This window comes from Petromyzon marinus, chromosome 53 (assembly GCF_048934315.1).
Source record: "Petromyzon marinus isolate PM22_M1 ecotype Great Lakes invasive population chromosome 53, UKy_Petmar_22M1.pri1.0, whole genome shotgun sequence".
NCBI lineage: Eukaryota > Metazoa > Chordata > Hyperoartia > Petromyzontiformes > Petromyzontidae > Petromyzon > Petromyzon marinus.
The window spans coordinates 8,727,993-8,747,885 of record NC_133719.1 but is presented as its reverse complement, the minus strand read 5'-3'; the positions used below and the strand labels follow the sequence as shown (position 1 = coordinate 8,747,885).

Genomic DNA, 19,893 nt, shown 5'->3' with positions numbered 1-19,893 from the left:
GGAGGGGGGGTGAGAGTGGGGGGAGGGGGGTGAGAGTAGGGGGTGGGGGTGAGTGAAAGTTGGGGTTGGGGTAAGTGAGAGTTGGGTGAGAGTGGGGGGGTGGTGAGAGTAGGGGGTGGGGTGAGAGTTAAGGTTGGGGTGAGTGAGAGATGGGCGAGAGTGGGGGGGGGGGTGAGAGTAGGGGTGGGGTGAGTGAGAGTTGGGGTTGGGGTGAGTGAGAGTTGGGCGAGAGTGGGGGGTGGGGGAGTGAGAGTGGGGGGGGGTGAAAGTGGGGGGGAGGGGGGTGAGAGTAGGCGGTGGGGTGAGTGAGAGTTGGGGTTGGGGTGAGTGAGAGTAGGGCGAGAGTGGGGGGGGTGAGTAAGAGTTGGGGTTTGGGTGAGTGAGTGTAGGGGGTGGGGTGAGTGACAATTGGGGTGAGTGAGGTGGAGGGGGGGGCGATGGAGTGAGAGAGAGTGGGGGTAGGGGGGTGATGGTGGAGGAGGGGTGAGTGAGGGTGTGGGTCGGGATGAGTGAGAATGAGAGGTTGCGCGAGTGAGAGCGGGAGGGGGGTAAAGCGAGAAGGGGAAATGTGGGGCGAGGGAGCGGAATGCGTGGAGTGATAGAGATAGGAGGCTGTGGGCAAATTAAGGGGGTTCCACGGGGTGAGTGAGTGAAGTGGGTTCACAGATTAATGGGAGAGATTGAGTGACGAGTAAGCGATGCGGTTGGGCTGTGAAAGAGGGGGGTGTGAGTGAGAGCAGGAGCGTAAACTATCACGTATATTCATTCTGGTTATCATCCAGCAGCGGCTTTTGGCTGGCCATCGGACAAAGACCATCACTGCGATTTCAGATGCGCGAATGCGGCCGTCTCGAATGCTCTTCCGATATTAGTAAGTCACCGGGGGAGCTATGCACTTTTAAATCATCTAGATTGCAAAAAATAAAACGTTTCTTTAGAATAGTTTTTTGTGTGTTTAGTTTTTGCCCTTCCCCAGCACCTCCGATTCTGGGGCCCCATCCATTTAGTACGAACGCAAAAATCTGTCAAAACTTGACCCCCTCTCCCCCTCCCTGTACGCACGCGTACTTTTTACTCCCCCCCCCTCCCACCACAGCGTCCACCGAAAGAGAACGCACACAGATGCCTATCTGAATGCAGATTCGCATCATCACCCAGCACAGAAAACCTCTCTCATCAAGACACTCATCATACATCGGGCAAAGACAGTGTCAGATGGTGAAAGTTTAGGGTAAGAGATTAAACATGTTAAAGAAGCACAAAGACTGAATGGCTAGAATAACGCTCAAATTAACAGAGCATTTGAATGCAAATCAACATCGAACAACAATACTGCTGAAAGTTATCAGATTATCAAAACAATTAAAATACTATACATCTCGGGAGTTACTGACAAATTAGCCCGTGTTTTGCAAAAGCAAAACATTAAAGTGACATTTGGTACGGTACACAAAATAAAATAAAAACTAGTGTCTTGTACTAAAGATGAATTACCAAAGTTACCAACAGAAGGTGTATATCGGATCAATTGCTTATGCGGTAAATGTTATATTGGACAGACGGGACGTAACATTAGCGTAAGACTAAAAGAACACCAAAGGAACATTAAATTATCCCACAAACACAGCTGTCAGCAGTGGCAGAGCATGCTTGCCAACAAGGACATTCAATTGATTTTGATACCGTTGAAGTGTTATGCAGAACTAATTATTACTTGCCAAGATTAGTTAGAGAATCAATTGAAATTGAGAAGAATTCCAATAAGTTTAATCGCTGTGATCGCTCTGGACTCAGCGCAGCCTGGAAGCGTATTATTAAGTAAAACACAACACACATTGCAATTCCTTACAGGTGAGTCACATGCTAAGTGGCTGATTAGTGATCTGTTACATAATTACATTCACCCCCACCCCCGCTCCTGATCTCGAATCCTGACGGGGTTCACCAACAACAATGACGTCATCCTGCACTATTTAAGACCGGAAGCACGTGGATGGCTTCACTCGTCTGGCAAATAGCCCGAAGATGCTGGATGTAATTTGCAGCGAAACGTCGTACTCAAATTGTAAATGTTGTGGATTCACTCTTCAACACACCGGTGGGCTAAAGTAGTTAACTATTTGTCTTTTTGCCAACGTGACACCATTTTTACTGATTGGCCGTGTCGGGTGGTGGAGGGTTGCGACACATTTATAAATAACGCGATCCAACCCAAAAACCTTTATAATAAATGACACTGGTGGCGAAAGCCCACGTGTTAAAATGTTGCATTGTTGTCGTGACGTTCTGACCTGCCCCTACTGGACACCTGTAAAAAAAAGAGCTTTATAGCCCATTGGATTCATCCCGAATTAAATAAAGATTTCTGATTCTGGATTTGAAGTTTTCGTGACTGCAAATATCCATACGCTCTGGTTCTTTCGGTGAAATCACGTAGGTGAAAAAAAGTAGAAATAAATAAATGTATTCATTTCAAATTTTTAATGTGTTATTTTTTATTAAAAAATAGAAATTTATTTATTTATATTTTTTTATTTATTTTTTCACCTACATGACTTTACCGAAAGAACCAGAGTATTCTGATTCTGAATGGGGGGAGGGGGCATAAGTGCGGTGTGTGGGTAGGGGGCTTGTGGGTAGGGGGCTTGTGGGTAGGGGGCTTGTGGGTAGGGGGCTTGTGGGTAGGGGGCTTGTGGGTAGGGGGCTTGTGGGTAGGGGGCTTGTGGGTAGGGGGCTTGTGGGTAGGGGGCTTGTGGGTAGGGGGCTTGTGGGTAGGGGGCTTGTGGGTAGGGGGCTTGTGGGTAGGGGGCTTGTGGGTAGGGGGCTTGTGGGTAGGGGGCTTGTGGGTAGGGGGCTTGTGGGTAGGGGGCTTGTGGGTAGGGGGCTTGTGGGTAGGGGGCTTGTGGGTAGGGGGCTTGTGGGTAGGGGGCTTGTGGGTAGGGGGCTTGTGGGTAGGGGGCTTGTGGGTAGGGGGCTTGTGGGTAGGGGGCTTGTGGGTAGGGGGCTTGTGGGTAGGGGGCTTGTGGGTAGGGGGCTTGTGGGTAGGGGGCTTGTGGGTAGGGGGCTTGTGGGTAGGGGGCTTGTGGGTAGGGGGCTTGTGGGTAGGGGGCTTGTGGGTAGGGGGCTTGTGGGTAGGGGGCTTGTGGGTAGGGGGCTTGTGGGTAGGGGGCTTGTGGGTAGGGGGCTTGTGGGTAGGGGGCTTGTGGGTAGGGGGCTTGTGGGTAGGGGGCTTGTGGGTAGGGGGCTTGTGGGTAGGGGGCTTGTGGGTAGGGGGCTTGTGGGTAGGGGGCTTGTGGGTAGGGGGCTTGTGGGTAGGGGGCTTGTGGGTAGGGGGCTTGTGGGTAGGGGGCTTGTGGGTAGGGGGCTTGTGGGTAGGGGGCTTGTGGGTAGGGGGCTTGTGGGTAGGGGGCTTGTGGGTAGGGGGCTTGTGGGTAGGGGGCTTGTGGGTAGGGGGCTTGTGGGTAGGGGGCTTGTGGGTAGGGGGCTTGTGGGTAGGGGGCTTGTGGGTAGGGGGCTTGTGGGTAGGGGGCTTGTGGGTAGGGGGCTTGTGGGTAGGGGGCTTGTGGGTAGGGGGCTTGTGGGTAGGGGGCTTGTGGGTAGGGGGCTTGTGGGTAGGGGGCTTGTGGGTAGGGGGCTTGTGGGTAGGGGGCTTGTGGGTAGGGGGCTTGTGGGTAGGGGGCTTGTGGGTAGGGGGCTTGTGGGTAGGGGGCTTGTGGGTAGGGGGCTTGTGGGTAGGGGGCTTGTGGGTAGGGGGCTTGTGGGTAGGGGGCTTGTGGGTAGGGGGCTTGTGGGTAGGGGGCTTGTGGGTAGGGGGCTTGTGGGTAGGGGGCTTGTGGGTAGGGGGCTTGTGGGTAGGGGGCTTGTGGGTAGGGGGCTTGTGGGTAGGGGGCTTGTGGGTAGGGGGCTTGTGGGTAGGGGGCTTGTGGGTAGGGGGCTTGTGGGTAGGGGGCTTGTGGGTAGGGGGCTTGTGGGTAGGGGGCTTGTGGGTAGGGGGCTTGTGGGTAGGGGGCTTGTGGGTAGGGGGCTTGTGGGTAGGGGGCTTGTGGGTAGGGGGCTTGTGGGTAGGGGGCTTGTGGGTAGGGGGCTTGTGGGTAGGGGGCTTGTGGGTAGGGGGCTTGTGGGTAGGGGGCTTGTGGGTAGGGGGCTTGTGGGTAGGGGGCTTGTGGGTAGGGGGCTTGTGGGTAGGGGGCTTGTGGGTAGGGGGCTTGTGGGTAGGGGGCTTGTGGGTAGGGGGCTTGTGGGTAGGGGGCTTGTGGGTAGGGGGCTTGTGGGTAGGGGGCTTGTGGGTAGGGGGCTTGTGGGTAGGGGGCTTGTGGGTAGGGGGCTTGTGGGTAGGGGGCTTGTGGGTAGGGGGCTTGTGGGTAGGGGGCTTGTGGGTAGGGGGCTTGTGGGTAGGGGGCTTGTGGGTAGGGGGCTTGTGGGTAGGGGGCTTGTGGGTAGGGGGCTTGTGGGTAGGGGGCTTGTGGGTAGGGGGCTTGTGGGTAGGGGGCTTGTGGGTAGGGGGCTTGTGGGTAGGGGGCTTGTGGGTAGGGGGCTTGTGGGTAGGGGGCTTGTGGGTAGGGGGCTTGTGGGTAGGGGGCTTGTGGGTAGGGGGCTTGTGGGTAGGGGGCTTGTGGGTAGGGGGCTTGTGGGTAGGGGGCTTGTGGGTAGGGGGCTTGTGGGTAGGGGGCTTGTGGGTAGGGGGCTTGTGGGTAGGGGGCTTGTGGGTAGGGGGCTTGTGGGTAGGGGGCTTGTGGGTAGGGGGCTTGTGGGTAGGGGGCTTGTGGGTAGGGGGCTTGTGGGTAGGGGGCTTGTGGGTAGGGGGCTTGTGGGTAGGGGGCTTGTGGGTAGGGGGCTTGTGGGTAGGGGGCTTGTGGGTAGGGGGCTTGTGGGTAGGGGGCTTGTGGGTAGGGGGCTTGTGGGTAGGGGGCTTGTGGGTAGGGGGCTTGTGGGTAGGGGGCTTGTGGGTAGGGGGCTTGTGGGTAGGGGGCTTGTGGGTAGGGGGCTTGTGGGTAGGGGGCTTGTGGGTAGGGGGCTTGTGGGTAGGGGGCTTGTGGGTAGGGGGCTTGTGGGTAGGGGGCTTGTGGGTAGGGGGCTTGTGGGTAGGGGGCTTGTGGGTAGGGGGCTTGTGGGTAGGGGGCTTGTGGGTAGGGGGCTTGTGGGTAGGGGGCTTGTGGGTAGGGGGCTTGTGGGTAGGGGGCTTGTGGGTAGGGGGCTTGTGGGTAGGGGGCTTGTGGGTAGGGGGCTTGTGGGTAGGGGGCTTGTGGGTAGGGGGCTTGTGGGTAGGGGGCTTGTGGGTAGGGGGCTTGTGGGTAGGGGGCTTGTGGGTAGGGGGCTTGTGGGTAGGGGGCTTGTGGGTAGGGGGCTTGTGGGTAGGGGGCTTGTGGGTAGGGGGCTTGTGGGTAGGGGGCTTGTGGGTAGGGGGCTTGTGGGTAGGGGGCTTGTGGGTAGGGGGCTTGTGGGTAGGGGGCTTGTGGGTAGGGGGCTTGTGGGTAGGGGGCTTGTGGGTAGGGGGCTTGTGGGTAGGGGGCTTGTGGGTAGGGGGCTTGTGGGTAGGGGGCTTGTGGGTAGGGGGCTTGTGGGTAGGGGGCTTGTGGGTAGGGGGCTTGTGGGTAGGGGGCTTGTGGGTAGGGGGCTTGTGGGTAGGGGGCTTGTGGGTAGGGGGCTTGTGGGTAGGGGGCTTGTGGGTAGGGGGCTTGTGGGTAGGGGGCTTGTGGGTAGGGGGCTTGTGGGTAGGGGGCTTGTGGGTAGGGGGCTTGTGGGTAGGGGGCTTGTGGGTAGGGGGCTTGTGGGTAGGGGGCTTGTGGGTAGGGGGCTTGTGGGTAGGGGGCTTGTGGGTAGGGGGCTTGTGGGTAGGGGGCTTGTGGGTAGGGGGCTTGTGGGTAGGGGGCTTGTGGGTAGGGGGCTTGTGGGTAGGGGGCTTGTGGGTAGGGGGCTTGTGGGTAGGGGGCTTGTGGGTAGGGGGCTTGTGGGTAGGGGGCTTGTGGGTAGGGGGCTTGTGGGTAGGGGGCTTGTGGGTAGGGGGCTTGTGGGTAGGGGGCTTGTGGGTAGGGGGCTTGTGGGTAGGGGGCTTGTGGGTAGGGGGCTTGTGGGTAGGGGGCTTGTGGGTAGGGGGCTTGTGGGTAGGGGGCTTGTGGGTAGGGGGCTTGTGGGTAGGGGGCTTGTGGGTAGGGGGCTTGTGGGTAGGGGGCTTGTGGGTAGGGGGCTTGTGGGTAGGGGGCTTGTGGGTAGGGGGCTTGTGGGTAGGGGGCTTGTGGGTAGGGGGCTTGTGGGTAGGGGGCTTGTGGGTAGGGGGCTTGTGGGTAGGGGGCTTGTGGGTAGGGGGCTTGTGGGTAGGGGGCTTGTGGGTAGGGGGCTTGTGGGTAGGGGGCTTGTGGGTAGGGGGCTTGTGGGTAGGGGGCTTGTGGGTAGGGGGCTTGTGGGTAGGGGGCTTGTGGGTAGGGGGCTTGTGGGTAGGGGGCTTGTGGGTAGGGGGCTTGTGGGTAGGGGGCTTGTGGGTAGGGGGCTTGTGGGTAGGGGGCTTGTGGGTAGGGGGCTTGTGGGTAGGGGGCTTGTGGGTAGGGGGCTTGTGGGTAGGGGGCTTGTGGGTAGGGGGCTTGTGGGTAGGGGGCTTGTGGGTAGGGGGCTTGTGGGTAGGGGGCTTGTGGGTAGGGGGCTTGTGGGTAGGGGGCTTGTGGGTAGGGGGCTTGTGGGTAGGGGGCTTGTGGGTAGGGGGCTTGTGGGTAGGGGGCTTGTGGGTAGGGGGCTTGTGGGTAGGGGGCTTGTGGGTAGGGGGCTTGTGGGTAGGGGGCTTGTGGGTAGGGGGCTTGTGGGTAGGGGGCTTGTGGGTAGGGGGCTTGTGGGTAGGGGGCTTGTGGGTAGGGGGCTTGTGGGTAGGGGGCTTGTGGGTAGGGGGCTTGTGGGTAGGGGGCTTGTGGGTAGGGGGCTTGTGGGTAGGGGGCTTGTGGGTAGGGGGCTTGTGGGTAGGGGGCTTGTGGGTAGGGGGCTTGTGGGTAGGGGGCTTGTGGGTAGGGGGCTTGTGGGTAGGGGGCTTGTGGGTAGGGGGCTTGTGGGTAGGGGGCTTGTGGGTAGGGGGCTTGTGGGTAGGGGGCTTGTGGGTAGGGGGCTTGTGGGTAGGGGGCTTGTGGGTAGGGGGCTTGTGGGTAGGGGGCTTGTGGGTAGGGGGCTTGTGGGTAGGGGGCTTGTGGGTAGGGGGCTTGTGGGTAGGGGGCTTGTGGGTAGGGGGCTTGTGGGTAGGGGGCTTGTGGGTAGGGGGCTTGTGGGTAGGGGGCTTGTGGGTAGGGGGCTTGTGGGTAGGGGGCTTGTGGGTAGGGGGCTTGTGGGTAGGGGGCTTGTGGGTAGGGGGCTTGTGGGTAGGGGGCTTGTGGGTAGGGGGCTTGTGGGTAGGGGGCTTGTGGGTAGGGGGCTTGTGGGTAGGGGGCTTGTGGGTAGGGGGCTTGTGGGTAGGGGGCTTGTGGGTAGGGGGCTTGTGGGTAGGGGGCTTGTGGGTAGGGGGCTTGTGGGTAGGGGGCTTGTGGGTAGGGGGCTTGTGGGTAGGGGGCTTGTGGGTAGGGGGCTTGTGGGTAGGGGGCTTGTGGGTAGGGGGCTTGTGGGTAGGGGGCTTGTGGGTAGGGGGCTTGTGGGTAGGGGGCTTGTGGGTAGGGGGCTTGTGGGTAGGGGGCTTGTGGGTAGGGGGCTTGTGGGTAGGGGGCTTGTGGGTAGGGGGCTTGTGGGTAGGGGGCTTGTGGGTAGGGGGCTTGTGGGTAGGGGGCTTGTGGGTAGGGGGCTTGTGGGTAGGGGGCTTGTGGGTAGGGGGCTTGTGGGTAGGGGGCTTGTGGGTAGGGGGCTTGTGGGTAGGGGGCTTGTGGGGGGGCGTGGCCACGTGACGCGTGACGTCACCGCGGACATGGTGCACCGCAGGCGGCGTGCTGGCGGCCCGAGGCACAGGTACGGGTGACCCTCGTGTCCTCTCCCCCTCTCTCGCTCTGCCGACCTCGGGGCCCGATCCCTTCCAGACTCCCCCACGCTGCGCGTCCACGCGGATCCCCGCCTGGCGCCGGGGTCCGTGGGTACGCGGAGCCGCGCTTCGTCTCCGCCGCGCTCCACAGCCCGGCGCGGACCTAGGCCTCGCCGGGCCCCCGCTGCTTTCCTAGCGGTAGCACCCCGGCAAGGCGTGACCGCGGCGGCGGCTGTGACCCCTGCCGGTGACGTCGGTCTTTTTGGCGGTGTCGGGGTGGGGAGTGTTCTGTGTCCCGTTTCCCTTGTCTTATTCGCCTGTGCAACTTCGCGGAGCTGTGGACGCCCGTGGGCGCTCGCGAGCGGAATTTTTCCGCCGAGGAGTGAGTGGCTCTGCTCTCGCTCCGGGACTGTGTGCGTGAAGCGTGGTCACAGAGAGAGAGAGGTGAGCGCGTGTGGGGCTAATTGTGGGACGATGCGTGTCCGGGCAGTAGCAGCAGCAACAACACGTGCTGATGAAGGATTGCGTTGGGGTGGTGGTGGGGGAGAAGCTTGCTACACGACCCTGCGATATGTCCTGTGTGAACTTCATGGGCAGTACGATCTGTTGTAAAGCTGCGTAGGGGCGCATCGTGATCTGTGCAGGGTACGGGGGTTGTATGTGTATAGTGTAAACCAGAATTAACTGCATTGGGCTGTGTGAGCTGCATCGGTTCGGCGAGCTCTATAGGGGACATGTTGCCTCTGTGGACTGCATCATGCAGCGCAGCAGCTGCGGGCATACTTGGGAATGTTTGGGTTGTTGGGGCCGGATTGCATGGCCTGCCACGAACTTACACGCGTTGAATGGACCGTCCGGGATTCATGAATTGTGTAAGTGGTGCATGAAACTATATAGCTTTATTTTGTGTGTGTGAATATACAGAACGAGTTCACAGCATACATGATGGACTAGCATGTGTCGTAAGGGCTACCTGGGATGTATATCCTGTATGGGCTTAACGTTGGCTATTTTATGCCATTGTATACGCTCTGTGGGCTCTGAGGTGTGTATGGACTTACATTGGCTACATGCACTGGGATGTGTTGAGAGACGTGGCCTGTGTCGACTTCAACATGGGCGAACGTGAGTTGTGGTATGGGCTCGGCTGCGTATGGTGTGAAAGTTTTACATATACGGCACTTACATGGGCGATGATGCATTGGCTCAAATGAAGTGTGCCCTGCAGCAGTGCCGGATTAAGCTAGTGCGGGGCCTGTAGCATATGTTATAAGGGGGCCCTAAATTAAAAAATATATATATTAAAACACTTTTTTTACTTGCATTGTGAAGTAATTGTATTTTTTCATTTTCTATACAGCCAGATAATACGACAAATCGCTAACCTGAAACACCCAGCCGTTCATACAAGTTGAAGGGCAGTATAGTACTATAGTAATAGAGCAAGTGCAGAATCGCTGAACCGGAATTGACAGCTTGAAAGCGTTTAGCGCGGAGCCCTTGAAAGTGCGGGGCCCGTAGCTACTACTACACATGTAGCTACTACATGTACTACTAGCTACTACTACATGTAGCTACTACGATAATCCGGCACTGCCCTGCAGGCCGGATGGGCTGTTTGGACTGACATTGGAGCAGCTTGCCTCTCGGGCAATGTGAACGGGGCTCCCAGGATTTCTGCCCCATCTTAGAGAACCCTTTCCTGCTTGGTCACACAATCGTATTAAGCCAGTGATTCTCTAAACCTTTACCGCAGCCTAGAACCCCCTTTGGTTGTCAGTCGTAAAACAAAACAAAAAATGTAATGTTAATAAATACATGGGGTTTGATGAAACAGTAGTTTGTACTTGCGTGCCCGTGCTTTAATTTGGGTTTTTCGATTTACATTCGAAAAAAATCTGGCCATGTCTCGCACCCCCAGAAAGGGCATCTCGCACCCCAGGTGAAGAGCCACCCGTTTACGTTCCACGTACCTCGCTTGTTCAAGACCCTTTGCTCCTTTGCCAATGATTAACTCCGCCTCTCTCTCCCCTGCGAATCCGTAATTGCACTTTACTGTACCACAGTCTCAGATTCGTACCACAGCCTCGACTCGAGCGCCACGGTGACGAGATGTTAACTCCCTCGCCTGGTACACAGGAGGTCGTGGGTTCGATCCCAACCGTGACGGCTGCTGTATATTTGGAGTCTGCGTCTCTATCATCATCACGGTGGCTCGGAGATGTTAACTCCCTCGCATGGTACACAGGAGGTCGTGGGTTCGATCCCGACCGTGACGCCTGCTGTATATTTGGAGTCTGCGTCTCTATCATCATCACGGTGGCTAGGAGATGTTAACTACCTCGCATGGTACACAGGAGGTCGTGGGTTCGATCCCGACCGTGACGCCTGCTGTATATTTGGAGTCTGCGTCTCTATCATCATCACGGTGGCTAGGAGATGTTAACTCCCTCGCCTGGTACACAGGAGGTCGTGGGTTCGATCCCAACCGTGATGCCTGCTGCTGTATATTTGGAGTCTGCGTCTCTATCATCATCACGGTGGCTAGGAGATGTTAACTACCTCGCCTGGTACACAGGAGGGTCGTGGGTTCGATCCCGACCGTGACGCCTGCTGTATATTTGGAGTCTGCGTCTCTATCATCATCACGGTGGCTAGGAGATGTTAACTACCTGGCATGGTACACAGGAGGGTCGTGGGTTCGATCCCGACCGTGACGCCTGCTGCTGTATATTTGGAGTTTAAATGTTCTCGTGGTCCTCCGTTTTTTTCCCTCCCACATTTAGAATAGGCATGCGTTTAGAGTATTTGGCTGCTATAAATGTCCAGGTGATACGCCACTTCGTTGAGCTATCGTTTGTGGCCAGGTCGCTTTTGAAAATTTAGATATACAGCTCGAGGCGGGGGGGGGGGGTCCTTACCTGGTAAAATAAGTTTAGTGTTTAGTTTCCCTTCCTTGTGGTCTCCAATTCTCCAAACATGCCCTTATTTGAAAATACTCAACAACCCCTTTCTTCCGCCGACCCTGCTGACCCTCGCCCCCCCGCACCTGTGCAGTGTCCTTAAGATGCCGATCACAGTTTGTCACTCCGTTACTGTGAAGTTCATGGTTCATCTCTTGGTGTTTCATCACCGCCTGTCCGACCCCCCCACCCCCCCCCCCCTTAAAGCCGTCACCGTGGGGTGAAAGTCGGGGGTCCCCCCCCCCCGCCCTGCTCAGTTCGGTGATGCGGAGAGCTCCACAATTGGTGGGGCCTAAGTCGGTGGTGGAACGTTCACGCAGAAAGGACCATGCAACAAGGGGTTTGATTTTATAGACCGCGGGGGCTACACGGTGGGTAGCAGAGGACAGGGCAGCAAAATCCTTTGTGGAACCGTACTTCTATGCCCCCGTATCTATGCTCCACCAACACCACACTTGACCAGCGGTGTCGAAGTTGTACACCCATGACGTGCCCCACGCGTGGAGGCTCTCACGCAGCGGTGGATTAACTGAACGGATGCGCACATATTCTTGGTTCTTTCGGTAAAGTCACGTAGAAGGGAAACAATAAAATAATAAAAAAATATAAAACAATAAAATTCTCACGACGTTTCGACTGCAACACAAGCAATCATCATCAGGTGTGAAATTCACACGTGCCGTACGGGACACGAATTCTCTTCCACTTTCAGTAAAGTGTATAATATGCTGTACCTGCCACGTGTGTGTACACACAAATATACTGCTCATGGTTTGAAATATCGGCCTTCTGCTGCTGACCGCTTAGTCCTGCAGCCTATAACAACAACCTGTTGTGCACGGTGGTCAAGACATCCAAGCACTGTTGACGCTCTACCCCGCTTGGCTTATTAGATATGACGAGATCGGGCCACAGGCAGTGTACAGTACACATGTATTTTGCAGTCCTTGCAGACCATTGTTTTACATAAATTGTCGACATCACGTTTGTTTTCACATTACGCAACGCGTTGCTGTTGTGCGGTATTTATGTGTAAAGCATGTGGAGACACTGCAGCGGTTGCCAGAACTCCACCCCCAGGGTTACAAAACGTCGATGCCACGCTCTGCTGCCGCTTTCCTAGACCCGGGGTAAGAACGGAGCCGTTTACATCGAACTCGCCACCTTCATCCGTCCAATACTCTACAATCTGCTACGTAAGCTTATCAACCGCTTTTTTTCCCCCGCATTCCTGACAGCTGTGAAACATATTACTGTGTAGGGTTTTTTTTATTTTCGTTATTGTCCCCTGCAGTCGTGCTGTAGACACCCCCTCCGGTGGTCTCGTCTTCGGGTTGCCACAGGTGTCAGGTCGGCGGCCTCCGACGTCCCGACGTTTCGCCCCAAATGCCGTGCCGGGAGCTCCTTTCGGCAACTGAAGAAACGGGGTAAAGCTCCCGCCAGACGCGTGGGGCGGAACGTCGGACGTCGTGGCGAAATCGACGGTGCAATCAGAAAATACATCGGAGTTGTAAAACTTTTTCCATACCCCCACCCCCTCCTTAATGTGTAATGTCTCCATGAGGTTGCTAACAAGCCACTGTCTACCTTCAGCGAGCTCTGCCAGTTAAAGAGTATTTGATTATAGTGTGTTTACCTTTTTAATTATTTACACAATTTCCATTAGGCTTTCCATCACACAACTGACAATCGACTCCGTTGCTTCCAGTCGTTAAGGACCATTGAGGTGTAAGTGGTGCGACGTTTTAACAGCCCTATGCCCGCTTGCCTGACACCAAACCACCCTGGGAAGCACGCGACCTCGTTGGACGTCAGGAACTCCGCGTGCTTGAGCCTGAATTGCGCTTCAGTGGGGAGTGACCGCCATATGTATACATGTGGAACTTCTTCCACACCGTACCCGGGCAACCGTGCCAATCGCGAAACAGGTTGCCGTAGGGATTGCACGGCTACGTGGTGGGCAGTCAAGGGAAGGGCAGAAATATGCTACCGTTGTACTGTACTGCTACGCTTCGGCGTCTATGCGTCTCACGTTTACCAAACGCACTGACAGCACGGAGAAGCGTCGTTCAAATAACCCTGATGGCTCGCACTAGTATATGGGGAGGCCCTCGCCCCAACAATGGATTGTGCATGGTGGCCATCCATCCAAGCACTGTCCAGGACGGCTCAGTCCCGCTTGGCTCTGAGATCTGCTATGATGGGGCACATTGTGTATGTGTGTTTATATTAAGTTAAATACTATGGAACAAAAGTTGAAAAGTGTACAAAGCAGCACGGAGAGGAGCATGCTTGGAACTGCTCTGAGAGATCGAAAGAGGAGCACGTGGATCGGATAAAAAAAAACGCAAATCGGACACATCACGGTGACGAGCATCGTAAGTGGGCTTGGGCACCACACTTCTCGACGGGATGGATGATGGTCAATGGATGGGGCCGGTGGCAGCCACAGTAGGGAACACATCCAAGAGGCCCACTTCTTGGATGTGTTTTTGTAAACTCGTATTTTGTTAAACTGCTTTTTGTGTCATTCTTCACCCGCACCTGGCTATGCACGGTGTGAAAGAAGTTCAATACGCGTACGTACAACCGCCGGTGGTGGAGGAACAATAAAGATCGGTTCTCGTGCAGCAGTAGGATTGGCAGCACTGGCGACAGCCTTCACCTAGCAGTAGATGGACGATCGTGTTTAACCCAACGCGTGCGAACGTGATTTAAACCTCCGCAGTGCAAGAATGCGGTCACCACGTGCAAATAAGGAGAGCCGAGACACATCGCTGGAGTACCCACACTGGGCGGTGATGACTGCTCCGAACCGCTTGCAACCAGTGCCTCCGCCATAACTGGTTTGTCAAGGGGCTGTTGGTCACGCGATATCTGGTTGAAGCCCACGGCAGGTGCGGCTGGTCGTACCTGCAGTCGCAATGGCCTGCCGGGGGTATTTTGGATTGACCCCTGGTTTAATCGATGAGAACCCTCCGGAATTTTAGTTGTCTGGATTTAACTTCGTCATTCTCTCTCGGTCTAGTCCACTGTGTGTATGTACATTTAACTTATTTCGTAGCCAACCGTGCTAATCGGAGGTGCGGGGGAAGGACTACAAACTAACGCACAAAAAACAGTTTAAAAGAAATTCATTTCCAGTCCAGACTTAAAAGTGCATAGCTTCCGGTGGCCTCCTAATATCGGGAGGAAGGGCGTTCCAGACGGCCACAGCAGCGCATCTGAAAGGTGACCGTCACACATTTAGTCCACTCGTATGGGCGCAAAATTCTTCCCCCTCCTTCCCACAATGTCAGGTCGGCCAATCGGTGAATTCTGTTAATCTTTTTTAACACACACACACACGGACTAAGATTTGATATCTGCACAAGTCACCTGATTTGGTCTGTCTTCATTATTGCTCGTCGTAGTCACGCTTAGAAAGTGATTTTTCCACCCCTTCTAGTGACAGAACCAGGTGTGTTATATAGGAGGGAGGGGGGGGTGTAGTATAACACCGCATAGATTCATAGATTCATCGATTCATGTCGGTTCCTATGGTCGGGGTACGTGCATAGAATCGAGGGCACTCGAATGCATTTATTCCGATGTAATGAATGGGCTTCTCTTGACCCCTGCGCAGCCACCAGTGACCGCTGTAGTCACCACGTGCTTAACACAACAAATATGATTTGTAATTAAAAACGCGAACTCTGTGTTCCATTACTGACCAACACGTGGACCAGGGGAGGTGCTCCTCCAGTGGTGGATTGACGAAGGGCCGAACAATTCTTATTCTTTCCGAAGACCCGCGACACATTGCAAATTTTTACGGCTTAATTGGACACGTTCTTATGTTTCTGCGTGTAAAAAAAAAAAACTACGTCTAATGTACAAACGTGTACCACTTGAGGCGTTTATTTAATATAGCACACCTCCCAGAAAACGTTCCGAGTTGCGTAATGTATCCGGCGCCTCTTCGTCTTCTCCATTAACACCAGCAGCGTTCGCAGCTTTGGACACAATGTTCAGCGAGTAAAAAAAAAACCTTCGCTCTACATCCTATTTATGGCTTCGCCCCCCCCACCACCACCGCTTCTTCCCGCCCCGCCGTCACGTGACAATTACGGGACGTGTCATAAGATTGCCACGCTTCGGAGAGGCAGCGCGTTAATTCGATATAGACACGCGAAATAACCACCCACACCCGGTGTCGAAATGAATTTTAACCCTCTCGCGGCCGAGGGGAATGCGTGTCTGGGGCAGGTGGGGGGGGGGGGGCCCTTTCATTGAACAGTCGTGATTACAAAACGCGCGCGCGCGGTCTAATTGGCGCAAACTGCGGAGGTGGCTCGAGACCGCTGCTCTCTAGATCCGGTTCATCTCTGCCCGCGATTGTAGTCGGCGTGCACCACAACTGCGAATGGGGGTGGGGCGGGGGGGGGGCGGTTTTGATGATGGAATTTACAGAGATCGCTTGATGGGCCGCTATGGGTTTTTTTTTTGTGGTTGTTGCTGTTGTCACCGGGAAAACTTCCCGGGCAGCCCTTGCCTTAGGACGACGTGTGACATTATTTTCGCGGGCTCGGTTTTTTTCTTCTTTCGGTAAAGTCACCACGTAGAATGAGAATAAAATAATACATTGATAAATTAAAATAACACAATAATATTCTCACGACGTTTCGGCCACAACACAAGCGGCCTTCATCAGGTGAAGGGGACGAGACTGTCTGGAGGACAGCGCCGGAGTTCGTTTTTTATTTCTTCCGTGTCTTGGTAACTGCGGAAATAAAATGCAAAATAACCCTCGCTGGGGTTTTTTTGTTGTTGCAGACAGCCGTTGACAGGTAGGTAGGGTTCATAGGGCGTGCAGCACAGTGAATGCGAATGCTATAACAAAGTGCTGTCCATCATTCTAAATACACCGTGCTGGACCACACCCAGCATTGACGGTCCTGTGGAATGTCCGTCTACCTTGCTGTTTCACGTTTATCGTACAAGAAAAAAGTTTAATTGATTTTACCGTCATTGCTTGAGGATGGTAATTTGGGAAAATCATCTCCCCACTGTTTTATGCAGCGTAATGAAATGTTACTTTTAGCCACCAAGTAATGCGTAATATTGTTAATCACGTCCACTGCTGGATTGAATGCTTCCCCGTGACTTTCGGTCATGGTCATCGGTCGGCAACCAAAATAACAAGATAATTTTTTTTCCAATTCGCTAACACAAAATTCTTTCAAAAGCCGCAATGGATGTGAATAACGCCACGAAGCAGTCCTTAACGAGCTGCAGGTGGCCTTACTTCACCACCCTGTGCACTGTTCAGATGTCACTCCGCCACTGGTATTTGCTGTGACCAGGGAATAGAGCGCAAACCGCTGCAGTCACTGCTCTACGCTCTTGAACACTAAATAAGCATACTTTTTAGTAAGTTTGTAAACGTTTTAAAATCGTATCATTTGCATATTTAATGAGTTTTGCTTGTTCACCGTCGTTATTTTTCTGTGCTTCTCTTGGGAGATGGTTTTATAATCCATGGTGCTATAGAAAAAAAAATAACTCGCTTGCGCTCACTCGTATGATAACGTGAGTAAATATCGCCACATCGTCCGTAGTAACAATAGCGATGCCCGCTGAAGGCTTTCCCGAGCTCCGGTAAGACAAGAATGCGCAAATTTCACCGCTCGGGGAAAGGCCCGAGCGACAGGCGCGAACTTGCCCCCATTGCGGGACGGCTCCTATAAAGCGCCCGCGTGATGTGCATCGTCACCGTGAACCGTCGATTCTCGTCCGGCGAACCTCTGCGCCGCCGCCGTACGCGAACTGCCGCAGATGCCTATCTCCATTCACTTCGGCGGCGGCGGCGGCGGCGGCAGCAGCAGACACCACGGCGGGCGGGCGAGCACGCGGGGGCGATCGAGCGGTGGGGGGTGGGGCGAGACGCGCGTTCTGTCTGCGGACATCAGCCTCGCGTGCCGCAGGGGCGACGCTGCACGGCGACGAGTCGTGCAGCGCTCGGTCCGCCGCCTCCGCTTCGCCTGCCATGTCCAGGTGTCGTGTTTCGCCGGGCAGCAAGAGCGCGTGAGTACGAGACGCTGCCGCCGACGTTACCGTCGTCGTTAAGGAAACGGTGGCGGTGGCTTCTCGCGGGGGGTCTCCGATTGCACGGTGCGGCGATATGAATCTGAAGACGTGTCTGGCACGGCGTGGAGCGTCCTTTTTTGAGCGGAAATCTTGGCCGCGCCGCTTGACGCGCGTGCGCTCGTGGTATTTGCAAATTCGGCCGTCTTGCGCAGGTGTGCGTGGATTTAAGTGAGCGAAAAAAAATAACTTCGGGAAAGATTTACAGTGAGGGGAAAAAAGTATTTGAATCCCCTGCTGATTTTGTACGTTTGCCCACTGACAAAGAAATGATCAGTCTATAATTTTAATGATAGGTTTATTTGAACAGTGAGAGACAGAATAACAACAAAAAAAGCCAGAAAAACGCATGTAGAAAATGTTATAAATTGATTTGCATTTCAATGAGGGAAATAAGTATTTGACCCCTCTGCAAAACATGACTTGGTACTTGGTGGCAAAACCCGTGTTGGCAATCACAGAGGTCAGACGTTTCTTGTAGTTGGCCACCAGGTTTGCACACATCTCAGGAGGGATTTTGTCTCACTCCTCTTTGCAGATCTTCTCCAAGTCATTAAGGTTTCGAGTCTGACGTTTGGCAACTCGAACCTTCAGCTCCCTCCACAGATTCTATGGGATTAAGGTCTGGAGACTGGCTAGGCCACTCCAGGACCTTGATGTGCTTCTTCTTGAGCCACTCCTTTGTTGCCTTGGCCGTGTGTTTTGGGTCATTGTCATCCTGGAATACCCATCCACGACCCATTTTCAATGCCCTGGCTGAGGGAAGGAGGTTCTCGCCCAAGATTTGACGGTACATGGCCCCGTCCATCGTCCCTTTGAGGCAGTGAAGTTGTCCTGTCCCCTTAGCAGAAAAACACCCCCAAAGCATAATGTTTCCACCTCCATGTTTGACGGTGGGGATGGTGTTCTTGGGGTCATAGGCAGCATTCCTTCTCCAAACACGGCGAGTTGAGTTGATGCCAAAGAGCTCCATTTTGGTCTCATCTGACCACAACACTTTCACCCAGTTGTCCTCTGAATCATTCAGATGTTCATTGGCAAACTTCAGACGGGCATGTATGTGTTTTCTTGAGCAGGGGGACCTTGCGGGCGCTGCAGGATTTCAGTACTTCACGGTGTAGTGTGTTACCAATTGTTTTCTTGGTGACTATGGTCCCAGCTGCCTTGAGATCATTGACAAGATCCTCCCGTGTAGTTCTGGGCTGATTCCTCACCGTTCTCATGATCATTGCAACTCCACGAGGTGAGATCTTGCATGGAGTCCCAGGCCGAGGGAGATTGACAGTTCTTTTGTGTTTCTTCCATTTGCGAATAATCGCACCAACTGTTACCACCTTCTCACCAAGCTGCTTGGCAATGGTCTTGTAGCCCATTCCAGCCTTGTGTAGGTCTACAATCTTGTCCCTGACATCCTTGGAGAGCTCTTTGGTCTTGGCCATGGTGGAGAGTTTGGAATCTGATTGATTGCTTCTGTGGACAGGTGTCTTTTATACAGGTAACAAGCTGAGATTAGGAGTACAGCCTTTGAGAGTGCTTCAATCTCAGCTCGTTACCTGTATAAAAGACACCTGGGAGCCAGAAATCTTTGATTGAGAGGGGGTCAAATACTTATTTCCCTCATTAAAATGCAAATCAATCCATAACATTTTTGACGTGAGTTTTTCTGGATTTTTTTGTTGTTATTCTGTCTCTCACTGTTCAAATAAACCTACCATTAAAATTATAGACTGATAATTTCTTTGTCAGTGGGCAAACGTACAAAATCAGCAGGGGATCAAATACTTTTTTCCCTCACTGTACTGCCTTTGTCAATCGACTATGTATGTTGAACTTCGAACTTTACGGAGCCAACTGTGCCTTTCGGAAGTGTGGGTGGAAGGACGACAAACTAAACATAAAAAGCAGTTCGAATGAAAATAGTTTTCAATCCATACGATTTAAGAGTGCATAGTTCTAGTGGCTTCCTAATATCGGAAGGACGAGCGTTCCAGACGGCCGCAGAAGCGCATCTTGAAGCGCCGCGCCTTTTTGTCCGGCGGTTCGCCGAAAACGACGGCTGTTGGACCAAGGCCTCCTTTGCCCACGCTACGTAGGTCGTGGGGACGTTGGGGGTGGGTTAATTTTGACCGCACCGCGCTGATCAGTGTTGGCTCCTGAAGTCGCGGTGTCAGGAGGAGCGGGTGGCAGGCGCTCGCGCCAGGGAGCTATCATCGGCTCCGATGCCACCCGCCTCACAGATGTGGCCAGGGAACAAACTTAGGTCGCCGGAGGTCGTCGCGCTGTGCATGAAACCGCCACGCCAACAACTCCTCCCCAATGAACTTGCTCGGCGTTCTAAAACAAATTAAACAAGGCATGCGTTGTAAATGAGTTGGTTTCCGCGGTATGGAGCTGCCACGCTTGCACAGTTCCATAAAAGAAGCAAGGGCCTGCCTCGTAAATTCGTCACCGCTTCATGCAGCCTGCCTGGAGTGACAGAGTTTAAAGGTATATTCCAGTACGTATAAACAATAAATATACATTGCTTTCTTCCCTTTGTAAATTAACTGTGTTCTTTTGTTTGGTGGGGGGGGGGGGGGGGGGCTGGTTGTGCATTGCATTTTAAGATAAATGACGGGGAATGCCAAACTGGTAGCAAGGTGTCATGCGCGGGCTTTCGTCCGTCCATCGTTTCAGACGATGAGCACACAAACAAAAACGTCAAATGCACAGCGGGCAAGTTGGTTGAGGGGTGGGGGATGTAATTTGCATAATTTACGTGTCCAAAAATAATTGCAATTTATTTGAGTTTTTTTTGTGGTGTCGTCATGGCCCGTCCCTCGAGTTTATTTCCGAAAATCAAAACCCTCAAATTAAACGGCAATTTATCGCCCCGGCGACAGTCGATCT

General features: G+C 54.3%; 1 protein-coding gene across 3 annotated transcripts in view; it reads left to right on the top strand.

Annotated features, from left to right (window-relative positions):
- Positions 1-1,996: 1,996 nt before the first annotated feature.
- LOC116953915 (estrogen-related receptor gamma) overlaps positions 1,997-19,893 on the top strand; it is a 127,983-nt gene continuing 110,086 nt past the window's right edge. Inside the window, exon 1 of one of the 3 annotated variants that reach the window (XM_076051987.1) lies at positions 1,997-2,098. In XM_076051987.1, the coding sequence (XP_075908102.1) occupies positions 2,070-2,098 (29 nt within the window). In that variant the 5' untranslated portion in view covers positions 1,997-2,069. Of the gene's footprint in view, positions 2,099-7,830; positions 7,906-11,121; positions 12,075-19,893 lie in introns of those variants that run through there. The other 2 variants (XM_032974222.2, XM_076051988.1) reach the window with 2 other exon arrangements.